Genomic DNA, 17,328 nt, shown 5'->3' with positions numbered 1-17,328 from the left:
AATATATGTTTGTCTCCAATTATACTTAAGAATATTTGAAGTTCCAAACATAAAATGTTCTAACATATATGTGTATCTTAAACATTTTATATTTGCTTATGAACATTATATGCTTAAATATTATGGGTTAAAAACCTATAAAAATTTCTCTTAAATCGTGTATTTACTAAAATCATACGGGTTTGCTATAATTTTGCTTTATGCTTTTCGAAATAGCTGAATTTCTCCATACATTCTTATCTTTCTCAATACTTAGATACATTTTCCATATAAATAATAATGCCACCTGTTAATTTTTATTTAATCTTGTCAGTGATTCCCTATGTGTTTGGAGATATGTGTATGTATATATGTATGTTTCTTCTGTTTGCTGATAGTTTGTGAATGTTTAAAACAAAATATCATTCCTCATTTTCATAAGTTGTTCAGTTGGTCATACAGAATACGTCAATCACTTAGGCAGTACACTATGATATGGCAACTTTACGTAATATTCTTAATTCGGTTGTAGCGGAATTGAGGAGAATAGATTTTTCAAAGAAAATTTCAATAGTGATCGATTATTGGGCTTGAGTAAAGGATAAGTAATCCTAAATATTTCATGATCTAATTGATAAAATCGTCTGACTTTTTCATATTCTTTTGGCTGTGCAACTGACACTACCTGTATACTTTTTTATTTTGAAAAAAAATTACATATGTCGCATCAATAGATAATGAAATGAGATGAAATGTTGCGTTAAAAACTATTTGGTTCCAATATGTTAGAAATGCCTCATAAGAACGAATATCATTCCTTCCTCATGTACCTAGACATTTCAATATTGAGAATGGCGTAATAATTTTGGATGGCATCTTATTAATTTGCATGCAGTAGCATTAGACAGGAGTAAACAAAAATATTTCTGTACATACATCCATTTAAAATCAAAAAGCCTTCGTCTTGTGATAGAGGAAAGAATAGCCCGCCAGCCAATACGACCGATTGCTTATCTTATCAATAACTTTATCATTTGTTTATGTATATTTGTATATGTACATACAAACATATTTATGCATGAATATATGTGTATAACAATTTTATATTGCGTGTATATAAAGGGTGATTCTTTTGAGGTTAGGATTTTCATGCATTAGTATTTGACAGATCACGTGGGATTTCAGACATGGTGTCAAAGAGAAAGATGCTCAGTATGCTTTGACATTTCATCATGAATAGACTTACGATCTGCCACAACGTCGAATTTTCAGTGAATGGGCCCTAGAAAAGTTGGCAGAAAATCCGCTTTTTTATCGACAAATTTTGTTCAGCGATGAGGCTCATTTCTGGTTGAATGGCTACGTAAATAAGCAAAATTGCCGCATTTGGAGTGAAGAGCAACCAGAAGCCGTTCAAGAACTGCCCATGCATCCCGAAAAATGCACTGTTTGGTGTGGTTTGTACGCTGGTGGAATCATTGGACCGTATTTTTTCAAAGATGCTGTTGGACGCAACGTTACGGTGAATGGCGATCGCTATCGTTCGATGCTAACAAACTTTTTGTTGCCAAAAATGGAAGAACTGAACTTGGTTGACATGTGGTTTCAACAAGATGGCGCTACATGCCACACAGCTCGCGATTCTATGGCCATTTTGAGGGAAAACTTCGGAGAACAATTCATCTCAAGAAATGGACCGGTAAGTTGGCCACCAAGATCATGCGATTTGACGCCTTTAGACTATTTTTTGTGGGGCTACGTCAAGTCTAAAGTCTACAGAAATAAGCCAGCAACTATTCCAGCTTTGGAAGACAACATTTCCGAAGAAATTCGGGCTATTCCGGCCGAAATGCTCGAAAAAGTTGCCCAAAATTGGACTTTCCGAATGGACCACCTAAGACGCAGCCGCGGTCAACATTTAAATGAAATTATCTTCAAAAAGTAAATGTCATGGACCAATCTAACGTTTCAAATAAAGAACCGATGAGATTTTGCAAATTTTATGGTTTTTTTTTTAAAAAAAAGTTATCAAGCTCTTAACAAATCACCCTTTAGTATTTATTGTCCACATGGACTTGCACAGTTCACAATGTGTTAGCGTCTAGTTTGTCTTCTTTCGACAGTGCTCTTACACTGAAGAAAAAATTGCCCATAAATATTTTATATTTTGGATACTTTTATACCATAAATATACCAAACAAAAAAACTCTTATTAAATTTTTCTCATAATTTTATTTGTATAGAAAATTTTCTCAAATTTTTTCAAAATTTTATTTCCATAGAAAATTTTATTTCTAAATTTTATTTTGTCAAAATTGTATTTCTAAATTTTATTTTGTCAAAATTTTATTTCTATAGAAAATTTTGTCAAAATTTTATTTCTTTAGAAAATTTTGTCAACATTTTATTTCTATAGACAATTTTGTCAAAATTTTATTTCTATAGACAATTTTGTCAAAATTTTATTTCTATAAAAAAAAATTGCAAAATTTTATTTCTATAGAAAATAATTGCAAAATTTTATTTCTATAAAAATATTGTCAAAATTTATTATTATGGAACATTTTATCAAAATTTTATTTCTATAAAAAAAATTTCAAAATTTGATTTCTATGGAAAATTTTGTCTACATTTTACTTCTATAGAAAATTTTGTCAAAATTTTATTTCTATAGAAAATTTTGTCAAAATTTTATTTCTATAGGAAATTTTGTCAAAATTTTATTTCTATAGGAAATTTTGTCAAAATTTTATTTCTATAGAAAATTTTGTCAAAATTTTATTTCTATAGAAAATTTTGTTAAAATGTTATTACTATGGAACATTTTATCAAAATTTTATTTCTATAAAAAAAAAATTTAAAAATTTGATTTCTATCGAAAATTTTGTCAACATTTTATTTCAATAGAAAATTTTGTCGACATTATATTTCTATAGAAAATTTTGTCAACATTTTATTTCTATAGAAATTTTTTGCAAAATTTTATTTCTATAGAAAATTTTTTTCAAATTTTATTTCTATAAAAAAATTTGTCAACATTTTATTTCTATAGAAAATTTTGTCGAAATTTTATTTCTATAGAAAATTTTGTTAACATTTTATTTCTTTAGAAAATTTTGTCAAAATTTTATTTATATAGGAAATTTTGTCAAAATTTTATTTCTATAGAAAATTTTGTCAAAATTTTATTTCTATAAAAAAAAATGTCAAAATTTTACTTCCAAAAAACAAATTATCAAAATTTCACTTCTATAAAAAATTTTTACAATATTTTATTTCTATAGAAAATTTTGTCAAAATTTTATTTCTGTAGAACATTTTGTCAAAATTTTATTTCTATAGAAAATTTTTGCAAAATTTTATTTCTATAGAAAATTTTTGCAAAATTTTATTTCTATAGAAAATTTTTGCAAAATTTTATTTCTATAGAAAATTTTGTCAAAATTTTATTTCAATATAGAATTTTATCAAAATTTTATTTCTACAGTAAATTTTGTCAAAATTTTATTTCTATAGAAAATTTTGTCAAAATTTTATTTCTATAGAAAATTTTGTCAAAATTTTATTTCTATAGAAAATTTTGTCAAAATTTTATTTCTATAGAAAATTTTGTCAAAATTTTATTTCTATAGAAAATTTTGTCAAAATTTTATTTCTATAGAAAATTTTGTCAAAATTTTATTTCCATAGAATATTTTGTCAAAATTTTATTTCTATAGAAAATTTTGTCAAAATTTTATTTCTATAGAAAATTTTGTCAAAACTTTATTTCTATAAAAAAAAATTTGCAAAATTTTATTTCCATAAAAAATATTGTCAAAATTTTATCACTATGGAATATTTTATCAAAATTTTATTTCTATAGAAAATTTGGTCCAAATTTTATTTCTATAAAAAAAATTGTCAACATTTTATTTCTATAGAAAATTTTGTCGAAATTTTATTTCTATATTTGTCAAAATTTTATTTCTATAGAAAATTTTGTCAAAATTTTATTTATATAGGAAATTTTGTCAAAATTTTATTTCTATAGAAACTTTTTGCAAAATTTTATTTCCATAGAATATTTTGTCAAAATTTTATTTCTATAGAAAATTTTGTCAAAATTTTATTTCTATAGAAAATTTTGTCAAAACTTTATTTCTATAAAAAAAAATTTTTGCAAAATTTTATTTCTATAAAAAATATTGTCAAAATTTTATCACTATGGAATATTTTATCAAAATTTTATTTCTACAGAAAATTTGGTCCAAATTTTATTTCTATAAAAAAAATTGTCAACATTTTATTTCTATAGAAAATTTTGTCGAAATTTTATTTCTATATTTGTCAAAAGTTTATTTCTATAGAAAATTTTGTCAAAATTTTATTTATATAGGAAATTTTGTCAAAATTTTATTTCTATAGAAAATTTTTGCAAAATTTTATTTCTATAGAAAATTTTGTCAAAATTTTATTTCCATATAGAATTTTATCAAAATTTTATTTCTATAGAAAATTTTGTCAACATTTTATTTCTATAGAAAATTTTGTCAAAATTTTTTTTCTATAGAAATTTTTTGCAAAATTGTATTTCTTTAGAAAATTTTTTCCAAATTTTATTTCTATAAAAAAAATTGTCAACATTTTATTTCTATCGAAAATTTTGTCAACATTTTATTTCCATCGAAAATTTTGTCGAAATTTTATTTCTATATTTGTCAACATTTTATTTCTATAGAAAATTTTGTTAACATTTTATTTCTTTAGAAAATTTTGTCAAAATTTTAATTACATAGAAAATTTTGTCAAAATTTTATTTCTATAGAAAATTTTTGCAAAATTTCATTTCTATAGAAAATTTTGTCAAAATTTTATATCCATATAGAATTTTATCAAAATTTTATTTCTATTTTTTCCAAATTTTATTTCTATAAAAAATTTGGTCCAAATTTTATTTCTATAGAAAATTTGGTCCAAATTTTATTTCTATAAAAAAAAGTGGTCCAAATTTTATTGCTATAAAAAATATTTCTATGTTTGCAAAATCTTATTTCTATAGAAAATTTTGTCAAAATTTTATTTCTTTAGAAATTTTTGTCAAAATTTTATTTCTATAAAAAATTTTGTCAACATTTTATTTCTATAAAAAATTTTGTCAACATTTTATTTCTATAGAAAATTTTGTCCAAATTTTATTTCTATAGAAAATTTTTGCAAAATTTTATTTCTATAGAAAATTTGGTTAAAATTTTATTTTTTATAGAAAATTTTATCAAAATTTTATTTCTATAGATAATTTTGTCAAAATTTTATTTTTATAAAAAATTTTGTCAACATTTTATTTCTATAAAAAATTTTGTCAACATTTTATTTCTATAGAAAATTTTGTCCAAATTTTATTTCCATAGAACATTTTGTCAAAACTTTATTTCTATAGAATATTTTGTCAAAATTTTATTTCTATAGAAAATTTTACACTTAATTCAAAATTAAACACTTATTTTGATTGATTCAGTTAAAACATTGATTCAATTTTATGTCAAAAACCAATCATTCATGAAACACAAATATTTAATTCTTTTGTTTTTTTTTCAAGTGTATTCATAGTTATTTAACTACAAAGCTATTATTGTTTTTGTTGGTTTAAAATGCGTAAATATACTGTGCAGTTGTGTGTTGCTGTTGCTGCTGCTGTTGATAATTTTCGTTTAGATGTTAATATATTTATATATGGATGTACGTATGTGTGTATGTTTGCTTGTAGCATATTTGAGTTTTTCATCAAAGCCAAAATAAAACTACTATTGAGTGCAGAAAGATTTCTTTCTACGGGAGCGAGCCCGCTTCTCTTATTTTGGGATCTTCTTCCACCTTATATGAGGGGTTTCTTTTTGTGTATTTGTACATTTCTATTTCTTAACGAGTCGAGTAAAATGTATTATTCATTTTTAGTTTATTCCTCTTTTTAAGTTGTTGTGTTCAGAAGCAAAAAAACAAAAAAGAAATCGCGCGATGTATAGCTGCTTGAAAGCGAGATACGAAAATGTTCTAATTGTTTTCACAGTGCCGTCGTCGTCCAGTTGACAATTTGTGCCGCAGAAAACCGATAATATTATTTAACGCACAAATTTAGTTCGTGTTCGCGTTTGTTGTGTATTGACAATTACGATGTTTAAAATAAAAAAACTATTTAAATAGAGAACATTTCCAAAAAAAAAACATACAATTATTTAAATAACCTAAGGTATTTGTTGGTCCCAATCGTGTTTCTATCCATCCCCTTTACATAGAGATTGCATATGTATCTACACATATGTAATAAATACCCTGGGTTTCTTATGCTACTTATTGTGAATACATTGAAAAATTATTTTCAAATTTTCAATTTTGTTATATAAACAATAAACGTGTATAAGAAATATGAATCAATATGTTAAATAAAAATTTGATTGATAACAAATATCGCTAAAAGTGGGATTATGGTAAAAAAAACAACATCCCCAGAAAATCCCCTGAGAAAAGAATGCGAAAAAATTCATCAAAATTACTCAATAACATTGAAATACAAGTGTAAAGTAACGGTAATTTTAACAATTCCATATAGGCATATCTAACAAAGATAATCGGTTATTATTACATAGATCTGTTAAAGAGTTGTGAAATCCCTGTTACTGTCACATAGAACCGTTAAAGCATGAATACCATTCAAAATTGTTATCAGTTACATTTGTATGTATTGTATATTTGGATCAGATAATAGTCATGTTCGCGTTACAAACAAACATCTCTTAATATAGCAACAACAACAAAAGAAGACTTTCAAAATAGATTAGTTTTTGCTGAAAAAGACGGAATTATTTTTAAGATATCAAGCAATATCATCAAGTTGAAAACCCTCAAAATTATATCATTGATGATTACATGATATGGAACAAATCTACTTTACCATAGGTTGCTTGTTTTTTTTTTTTTTTTTTCAAAGCGAAAATGTTAATACAAATTTTCTTTTTGGAAACCCCTAGTTTTCGAGATAATGATGCCTGAATATGTGTATTTTTTCTAATTTTTGGAACTTTTGCTACTATTTTACCAGTTTGCCTATTGGGTATACATAGTGCATTTCAAAGAGAAAATATTAAAAATATTAAATACAAATTTTGGCTATTGGATATATTATAACGTAATTCGCGAATACAACTCCCTTAAACAACCTACATTTATTTCTATTTTAAGTGTGAAATTAATTTGCATCTTATTTAGATTATTTATTAGATTTTTGTTTATTTATACAATATTCGTTTCTATTCAAGTAGTTCTCCTATTAAAGCATCACTCGCCATATTTTGATCCATTGTAATCGGCGATAGAAATCAATATTTTCGAGATTTGGTTGCCTGAGACAATAAGTGGCTATTTTGCAAGCTTTGGTGTATCTACGAATAAGTCATTACATATTAGGTGATTATATGCTTTAAATGCACTACTTATTTTATGGCCGAAAGTATGCCTGGGGAGAAGTACTTTTCTTCTAGGACATGCGTATGTAAATGTAATCCGAAGCGATGCCAATTAATAAGTGGTTATTAATTTTTAAATAGGCTTACCTACAAGATTACCGGGTAATGAGAGTTTTTGCTGGGTTTCTAGAGTAATTAAATTTTGACAAAATTTTCTATAAAAAATATTGACAAATTTTTCTATAAAAAAATATAGAAACAAAATTTTGACAAAATTGACTATAAAAAAGAATTTGACAAAATTTTCTATAAAAAAAATTTGACAAAATTCTCTATAGAAATAAAATTTTGACAAAATTTTCTATAGAAACAAAATTTTGACAAAATGTTCTGCAAAATAAAATTTTAGCAAAATTTTGGTAAAATTTTGATCAAAAACTTCAAAATAAAATATTTTAAATTTGGTAGATTTTTGGCTAAATTTTCTTAAAATGCTGGTACGAGTGGCAACCGTGCCAGAGATCTCTCCGGAACCTGGGGTTTCGAAGGGTTTTTATTTGATTTATTGCCCATGATATAACAATTACAGGTATAATAAAAAAATTGTTCTCAACATGAGAATCTTTGGTGACATTTGAACAAGATTTAAAAACAGAACCAAACCTGCAATAGCGTCATTTTGTCGAAGCCTTGATGGTCAAAAATGTTTAAGCCTTATTCATATTTTAAACTTAAATATTGACCACTTCCAAAGTGTTGAACCTTATTACCTTTTTGTGACTTTTTTTTCACAACAAATGTTTGGTTATTTCCTGAACTCATTTGAGGCTTTTCTTTTGTTTTCAATTTACGGCTTTATTTCATAGTGAGAAATATTGTAGATATTTTTGCCCCCAAACGTCTATATTATTATCTAATAACCATTTGCATATTTTTTTTCTTATTCTTTACTTTGCAGAATGTCGCCAGACAATCCCACACAAATATTGACGTCTCATGATTTGAATCAATATCGTACCTTACAACAAACAGTGACAACAGCCACAGTTGTGGCTGCCGCCAATAGTCTAAGGGCAGCAGCTGGCTCAAATATTATACAGCCACAATCCCATCATCAGCAATCGTCGCCGTCGAGCAATTTGAATATCACAGCAACCAACAGCACAAATAATTTGAGTAACCTTATAGCGGCAGCAGCGGCCACTAAGGGACATAATAATAGTAACTTATTGAATTTGTCTTCTGCCAACGCTTCAGTAGCTACAGCAACAGCATTTAATGCAACAACAATGCCGGCTACTTCAAAATATGTTCTCTTGCAACAAAATCGTAATGGCCAATTTACAGCATACGATGGGACCACCACGGCCATAACAACTACCAATATAGGTAATGGCAATAGTGGCAATAATTCGGGTGGCGTGACAGCAACACCAACGGGTAATATTGTTTTATTGGCAACCGAACCATTAGAGGTACCCACATCCTCCACAACATCAGGATGTGCTACTACAAGTAGTAGTTTAGACCTTCATCATCATCACAATCAACAGAGCCATCATCATCACCACCACTTAGCGCCGCAGCAACATCATATAATTTCCCAATCACAATCATCAGCATCGGCAGCAGTGACAAATGATAATGATGAGGAATTACATTCGTTGTCCTGGTTAAATAATTCCAATTTAATTAAGGAAATTGTAACTACAACCTCCACCACAAATAGCAATCAAACAAATCCAGTCACATCGAATACGGCCAAACGGGCATTGTTTGGAAACAGTAATATATGCATTGTCAATGCTGCAAATGCCCATGATTTAATTGAGGAGTTGCCCCACCATGTGGCCAGTGAGGAGCAAGTGATTGCAACAAATATCTCTCCAAATTCGGTGTCGGGGGGAGAAACCCAAATAACCACCTTGAGTGTGAGTGATTTTCAACAACAATTCAAACGTTTCAATGCAAGCGATTTGAAAGATGCCAAATCAATTTATGGTAATATAGCGGCTACAACTACTGTCCATGTGGGACCAAGTGGCACCACAACGGTTGTCGAATATAAAGCTGGATCAAACTTCCTACCCGCATCCCGCCAAATTTTGAACAATTCAAATGGGTTGGGGAGTATAACACAAATTAATGCTACTAATCTGAGCAGCAATAGTCATTCTTCCTTTGTGCCTTCTTCATCATCATCATCGTCGTCGTTGACGTCGTCATCTTTATCTTCAATTCCTGTATCGGCGGCAACGAGCAATACTTTAACATTGGTCTCGTCCTCTCCGAATAATATAACGTCAGCAACGCCAGTGCTAGTTGCTACTACTAATGGCTCTAAACAATTAACGCTGCCCAGCACCACATCAATTGTTGCCAATAGCAATGGGGGCAGTGGTGGGGTGGTTGCTAATGGCAACTTGACAACAAACGGTAGTAATTCTTCTTCTACCACCGCTACACCACACTACCAAGGTCATCATCAACACAACAAACACCAAGTGCAATCAAATAACAACAATAATGGAGTTCTAAATTCAACTCCCACCTCAACAACCAACAGCAGCAGCAGTGGTGGTGGCAGTTCAACAACCCATCATCCCCATAAAAAGTATTTGAGGGAAAAAATGAATGTTTTAGATCAGGGTGGTGGAGGTGGTGGATCATCTTCTATATCTTCTTCAGCAAATAACTTTAACAACAATTGCTCCATTGCACCATCATCGTCTTCGTCGCCTGCAACCAATATTATAACAGTCCCAAATTCTATTGCTATGGCCACCACAGCAGCTGGCTCTACGATAACTGTCGTCTCTTCACCTGCTTCATCGAATACCTCGTTATCATCGTCTCTTTCTACAGCAGCTATTAATGGTGGCAATAGTCCCCCATTGAGTAAAACTTCATATTTTACTCTGAGTGGTTCTTCGACCCCCATTGCTCTGAATTATAGTAGCTCAAATTCATCAACAACAGCAGCTCCATTTATTGCGGTGTCCTCAACAAATTCTACATCATCTACTGCTTCGCCTACAACATTAAGTACCACTGGTATCCCTCCAGGCTATACATTGGTTAGCCATCCAGCATTACCACTATCGGTATCGACACCCCATCACCACCATCATCACCAACAGCAGCAGCACCAGCAACAACAACAAATTGTCGTGTAAGTATTTATAGATCTAGGAAATCGTACCTTTTGCATTTTTGTGATTCCCAAAATTTCATATCTTCATATAGGTCCTCGCCAAATCTTATGGTTTCACCTGAAACACAAGCCCAACTGCAACACACAACCAAAGAATATTATACACTAAGTACCCCTCAGCAGTTACAGCAACATTTGCAACAGCAAGCAATACGTAGTCCTACCTCCTATTCAAGTTACGATAATGATTCTCTAAAAGATTTTGAAATATCCAATAGCAATTCGAACATTTCAAGCCAAAGAATAAATGGATCAACCACACCACAACAGCAACAACAACACCAACAGCAGCAGCAAATAACAACCCTTACGCCAAAATCGTCCTCCTCGTCCACATCGTTAACAATTAACACCAGCACCTCAAACTCCAACAACAGCAACAACAACGGTAATATTATGACCACACCACAGAAACAAAAAAATACAAATAAGGTGCCATATGATCCATTGGTACACACTCACAACAAGCCTCCATACAGTTTTAGGTAAGTCCAAAATATACGAAAAAACACTTTAGGCAGAAAAGCTTTATAGCTCATATTTTTATTTTTTGTAGTTCCTTAATTTTTATGGCCATAGAAGGATCCCAAGAAAAAGCATTGCCAGTTAAAGAAATTTATGCATGGATAGTTCAACATTTTCCATATTTTAAAACAGCTCCAACAGGTTGGAAAAATAGTGTACGTCATAATCTATCGCTAAACAAGAGTTTTGTTAAAGTTGAAAAGGCCCCAGTAAGTATTTCATTGAGTCTTGGAAGCAGGCAATGTGTAACGAATGACCTCTGTTGTTTTGATTTTTAGAATATGGGTAAAGGTTCTTTGTGGCGTGTGGAACAACTTCAAAGACAAAATCTTATACAAGCTCTCAATCGTTCGCCCTTCTTTCAAAATTCCTCTGCTGATAAAATTAGTTTGAAAAGTCCTGGAGGCACTATGATTCCATCACAAGGCTATGATGTTATAGATGGCTCTAAATCATCGACAACATCATCATCAGCATCATCACATATCAATTCGCGTTTTGATCCCAATCTATTTCCAAATCTATCAAAAGCTTTTAAGGACATTAGTGATGTGGTTCCAGATGTCCCCGATGATGAATATCCGTCCGATTATAGTACAACCAATAAAACAAACAACACAAATCTTTCCTCATCTTCTCAAAACACCAACAATAATAAATACACCAATGGCAATAGTAGTTTTACCAGTGATTCAAATGGTGGTCAAACTATAAACGGTTGTATGACTCTTGCTGGTGGAGATGCCTGTCAATCAAACAATAACAACAGCAACAACAACAGTCCCTCCTCTGTTATGGGTTCTTTTAGTAATTATGAAAGTATCGAACGTTTAGCCAAGGATTGTGGTGCAGATAGTATAGATGATGTAAATGCGGCCACAGCCATGTTGGCTTTGAAACACGGACCAAAGGTTTTTGCAGAAACCTTCCAAAATGGGTAAGTTTGTTGAGACCATAAAAGAGGAATCTTATCTAATACCCACTTAAACCTTTTGGTTCATATAATATAGATCACCTGTTATAACCTCTTCACCCAGTGAAGATCATACGTATTCCGCTGGGGGTGGTGCCGGAAGTGCTGCTGGCAGTGGTGCTTCTACTCCCTTGCTGAATGGTTCTTCATCATTGATATTAAATGGTAATGGACAAATATCATCCCTACAAAGCTGTGCCGATAATCAAAGCAATTGTGCTTCATCCGATGCTGCCTATGAGAGCAGTGAGGAAAGGTAAGAATTAAAAAAAAAACTATAAAAATACTAAATAAAAAAAAAATATATATAGTGTAGTATGTAAAATTTTGACAAAATTTTCTATAGAAATAAAATTTTGCAACAAATTTCTATAGAAATAAAATTTTGCAACAAATTTCTATAGAAATAAAATTTTGCAAAAATGTTCTATTGAAATAACATTTTGCAAAAATTTTGTATTGAAATAAAATTATGACAATATTTTCTATAGAAATAAAAGTTTGCCAAAATTTTCTAAAAAAATAAAATTTTGATAAAATCTTCTATAGAAAAAAATGTTGGCAAAATTTTTCTATATATAGAAAATTTTGCAAAAATGTTCTACAGAAAAAAAATTTTTTTATAGAAATAAAATTTTGCAAAAATTTTCTATAGAAATAAAATTTTGATAAAATTTTTTCCTATAGAAATAAAATTTTGACAAAATTATTCTATATATAGAAAATTTTGCACAAATGTTCTACAGAAATAAAATGTTGCAAAAATTTTCTATAGAAATAAAATTTTGACAAAATGTTCTACAGAAATAAAATTTTGACAAAATTTTCTATAGAAATCAAATTTTGTAAAAATTTTCTATAGAAATAAAATGTTGACAAAATTTTTCTATATATAGAAAATTTTGCAAAAATGTTCTACAGAAATAAAGTTTTGGAAAATTTTTCTGTATATAGAAAATTTTGCAAAAATGTTCTACAGAAATAAAATTTTGCAAAAATTTTCTATAGAAAGAAAATTTTGCAAAAATTTTCTATAGAAATAAAATTTTGACAAAATGTTCTACAGAAATAAAATTTTGACAAAATTTTCTACAGAAATCAAATTTTGTAAAAATTTTCTATAGAAATAAAAATTTGACATAATTTTTCATAGAAGTGAAATTTTGATAATTTGTTTTTTGGAAATGAAACTTTGACAAATTTTCCTATAGAAATAAAATTTTGCAAAAATTTTCTATAGAAATAAAATTTCGACGAAATTTTCAATAGAAATAAAATTTTGATATTTCTTTTTGTTCGGAAATAAAATTTTGACAAAATTTTTTGAGAAAAAAAAATGCAATTTTTTTGTAGAAATAAAATTTTGACAAAATTTCCTAACGAAATAAAATTTTTACAAAATTTTCTATAGAAATAAAATTTTGACAAAATTTTCTATAGAAATAAAATTTTGACAAAATTTTCTATAGAAATAAAATTTTGACAAAATTTCCTAAAGAAATAAAATTTTTACAAAATTGTCTATAGGATTAAAAAAAATTTCTATAGAAATAAAATTTTACAATTTTGGGATTATTTGTTTAGCTTGAGGTCATGGACTAATGAAAAATGCTGGTGTTAATGTTTTTCATTACTAACTGAGACATGAGCATTGTAAGGAGAAAGTCTATTACTTTGTAAAATATAATATCTCGCTGAAGATGATCACCGATGGTGTATCGAAATATCCGAGAACAGCAATATTTCAATAAAAAGTAATGAAAAACATTAACACCAGCATTTTTCATTAGTCCATGACATCAAGCTAAACAAATAATCCCAAAATTGTAAAATTTTATTTCTATAGAAAATTTTTTTATTTCTATAGACAATTTTGTAAAAATTTTATTTCTTTAGGAAATTTTGTCAAAATTTTATTTCTATAGAAAATTTTGTCAAAATTTTACTTCTATAGAAAATTTTGTAAAAATTTTATTTCGTTAGGAAATTTTGTCAAAATTTTATTTCTACAAAAAAATTGTAAAATTCCAAAGGTCAACTAACAAAACTAAACAGAAATAAAATTTTGACAAAATTTCTATAGAAATAAAATTTTGACAAATTTTTTATAGAAAATAAATTTTAATAATTTGGTTTTTGGAAATAAAATTTTGACAAAATTTTTTATAGAAATAAAATTTGCAAACATTCTCTTTAAAAATAAAATTTTGCAAAAATTTTCTATAGAAATAAAATTTTTCAAAAATTTTCGATAGAAATAAAATTTTCACAAAATTTTCTGTAGAAATAAAATTTTCACAAAATTTTTTATACAAATAAAATTTTGACAAAATTTTTCTATAGAAATAAAATTTTGACAAATTTTTCTATAGAAATAAATTTCGCAAAAATTCTCTTTAGAAATAAAATTTTGCAAAAATTTTCTATAGAAATAAAATTTTTCAAAAATTTTCGTAGAAATAAAATTTTCACAAAATTTTCTGTAGAAATAAAATTTTCACAAAATTTTTTATAGAAATCAAATTTTGACAAAATTTTCTATAGAAATCAAATTTTGACAAAATTTTCTATAGAAATAAAAATTTGATAAAATTTTCTATAGAAATAAAATTTTGACAAAATTTTCTATAGAAATAAAATTTTGGCAAAATTTTCTATAGAAATAAAATTTCGACAAAATTTTCTATAGAAATCAAATTTTGACAAAATTTTCTATACAAATCAAATTTTGACAAAATTTTCTATAGAAATAAAATTTCGACAAAATTTTCTATAGAAATAAAATTTTGACAAAATTTTCTATAGAAATAAAATTTTGACAAAATTTTCTATAGAGATAAAATTTTCAAAAATTTTCTATAAAAATAAAATTTTGACAACATTTACTATAGAAATAAAATCTTGACAAAATAAATAAATAAATAAAATTTTGACAAAATTTCCTATAGAAATAAAATTTTGGCAAAATTTCCTATAGAAATAAAAATTTCCTATATAAATAAAATTTTGACAAAATTTTCTAAAGAAATAAAATTGTGACAAAATTTTTTTATAGAAAAAAAATTTAACAAAATTTTCTATAGAAAAAAAAACTTTGCAAAAATTTTCTATAGAAATAAAATTTTGCAAAATAACATTTTTTGTGTTTGGTAAAATTTTCTCGTAATTTTGATAGATTATTTATGGCTTGAGTGGCGACCGTGTATATAAGCCTCAGTTTTAATTGTTTATATTTTTATAAAAAAAAATCCAAAAAAATTTATATAACTCTGTTTTTATATGATCCCTTTATCATTTTAGCCACAATGTCACCCCAGAAGAGTTAGAAGATCAACAACGCCATCGCGATGGTGTAGATGCCTTACTTTCACTTTCTTTATCCTCAGGTATTGATACTAGTTCTACAACAACCAATAGTCAAAACTCCAGTCTTAGTTCTAACTCACCGATTAAAAGACCACCTTCCACCACTGTTGAGGAAGAACACATATCCACCATGGATAGGGACAACAGTAATTACCACCATCTAGCTCAACCCCACAATATGAGTAAAATGGCTTTACTTAGTACTGCAGCTGCAAATCTATCATATGTTACAATCAATGGCAATAATGGTAGTAGGCAACAACAGCACACATCATCATTAATCGATGAAGGTTATAGTACGCAAAGTTATTTTGGTTCGACCAACGGCAGTAATGGTATAGCAGCACATCGCAATAATAATCATAATCAGCAGCATCAGCATTATGGTAGTACAGCAGGTCATAATCTCCATCATAATTTGACACCGACAAAAAAGCCCAAAACTTTAAGGAGTTTACGTACTAAAATAAAGCGTAAGTCACCTTGGATGAGATGAACTTGGTAAGGATGATGAAGGTAACGCCAAAAGACGTGGAGTTGTAGACATGAAATGAGGTTCTAAACAAATCGTAAATCGTAAGAAATTAGCTGCCTTTTTAATTTCAAAAAAAAAAAAAAACAAACAACAAAATATATAAGAACTATGAACTAAGCGTTTTTAAGCAACTCCTTATTACTACTACACTACTTCCCCTATGTTTACCCAACTTCCATCCTTTTGCAGAAAAAAGAAAAAGTATAAGAAAATTTATATAATTTAAATTAATACAAAATAGGTAAATCTAATGAAGATAAAAAAATGCAAGAAAATTTTGTTAAAAAAAAAAACTAAGAATGTTAACGCAAATTATAGCCTATAAGTGTTTGCTCCATATATTGTTTTTATTATATATATCATATATATACATACATACATTATTATATATTTATACAATTTTTTTCTTATAGTTGTTTTATTTTATCCCTTTTTTTGCTCTATTATTATATATTGTTGTATAAGCCTAAAATATACAAAATGAAAAAACTATTTGTTAGCAACAAAATAATCTAAGAAAGTAAAAATAATTATTACAATGTTTCAATATTTAATAACAAAAAAATAACAAGTGTTAAAAACGCATTAGTTTCAAGAAAACAAAAGAAAAAGAAAACAAAACCAACAACAAATCATAAATCATTATACATACATACTATACATATGTATAAACACAATCTAGCGCCTTATGCCCCAACTAAAAATGTTTAGAACATCAAAATTTAAAATGTTTGTTGGGCCGGTTAAGGTATATGATAATGCTGGGCCGGCTAAAATAATATACTATACAGATATACATATACATATATATAGATCAACTATATACACTGAAATATACATGCTGCTCAGCATATCCCCTCAAAAGAAAAGTAAAAAAAAAAACTAAACAAAAAATAAAAATAAAACATACTGACATACAATCATACTATAGAAATTTGCTTAGATTTATAAAGAAACAAACAAAAAAATGGAAAAATAGTAGCATGTCACTCAGTCTTAGTTTAATTACAAGTTAAGTTAATGTGTAATGTGGAGAAAAACAGAAATATTCTAACACAACTTACATACTTATATTAAAAAAAAAAAAAACAATTAATTACAAAAAAAATCAAAACCTTATGTTATACAAAGTTTTTTTTTCAACAATTTTTTCATATACATTTTTTTCTTTTTCTCTAGAAAAATCCTTTAATTGAGAGGGCTTAGTTAATATAAACTTTTCAAAAGTTTTTTTTTGTTTTGTTTTTGTTTATTTTTATTTTTATAATGCAAGGCTTCAATGTAAACCATTTTAATT

The 17,328-nt window shown here is 27.5% G+C and overlaps 1 protein-coding gene across 5 annotated transcripts in view; it reads left to right on the top strand.

Annotated features, from left to right (window-relative positions):
• CHES-1-like (Checkpoint suppressor 1-like) overlaps positions 1 to 16,965 on the top strand; it is a 52,726-nt gene extending 35,761 nt beyond the window's left edge. For 4 of the 5 annotated variants that reach the window (XM_075300502.1, XM_075300503.1, XM_075300501.1 and 1 more), the window contains exons 2-7: positions 8,377 to 10,590; positions 10,665 to 11,117; positions 11,189 to 11,366; positions 11,436 to 12,094; positions 12,168 to 12,386; positions 15,431 to 16,965. In XM_075300502.1, the coding sequence (XP_075156617.1) occupies positions 8,378 to 10,590; positions 10,665 to 11,117; positions 11,189 to 11,366; positions 11,436 to 12,094; positions 12,168 to 12,386; positions 15,431 to 15,992 (4,284 nt within the window). In that variant the 5' untranslated portion in view covers position 8,377 and the 3' untranslated portion in view covers positions 15,993 to 16,965. Of the gene's footprint in view, positions 1 to 6,008; positions 6,206 to 8,376; positions 10,591 to 10,664; positions 11,118 to 11,188; positions 11,367 to 11,435; positions 12,095 to 12,167; positions 12,387 to 15,430 lie in introns of those variants that run through there. The other variant, XM_075300506.1, reaches the window with a different exon arrangement.
• The last annotated feature ends 363 nt before the right edge of the window (positions 16,966 to 17,328 follow it).

The sequence above is a fragment of the Haematobia irritans genome, chromosome 3, assembly GCF_050003625.1.
Source record: "Haematobia irritans isolate KBUSLIRL chromosome 3, ASM5000362v1, whole genome shotgun sequence".
Lineage (NCBI taxonomy): Eukaryota > Metazoa > Arthropoda > Insecta > Diptera > Muscidae > Haematobia > Haematobia irritans.
The sequence above is the reverse complement of the archived record's forward strand: the minus strand, read 5'-3'. Positions and strand labels throughout refer to the sequence as shown.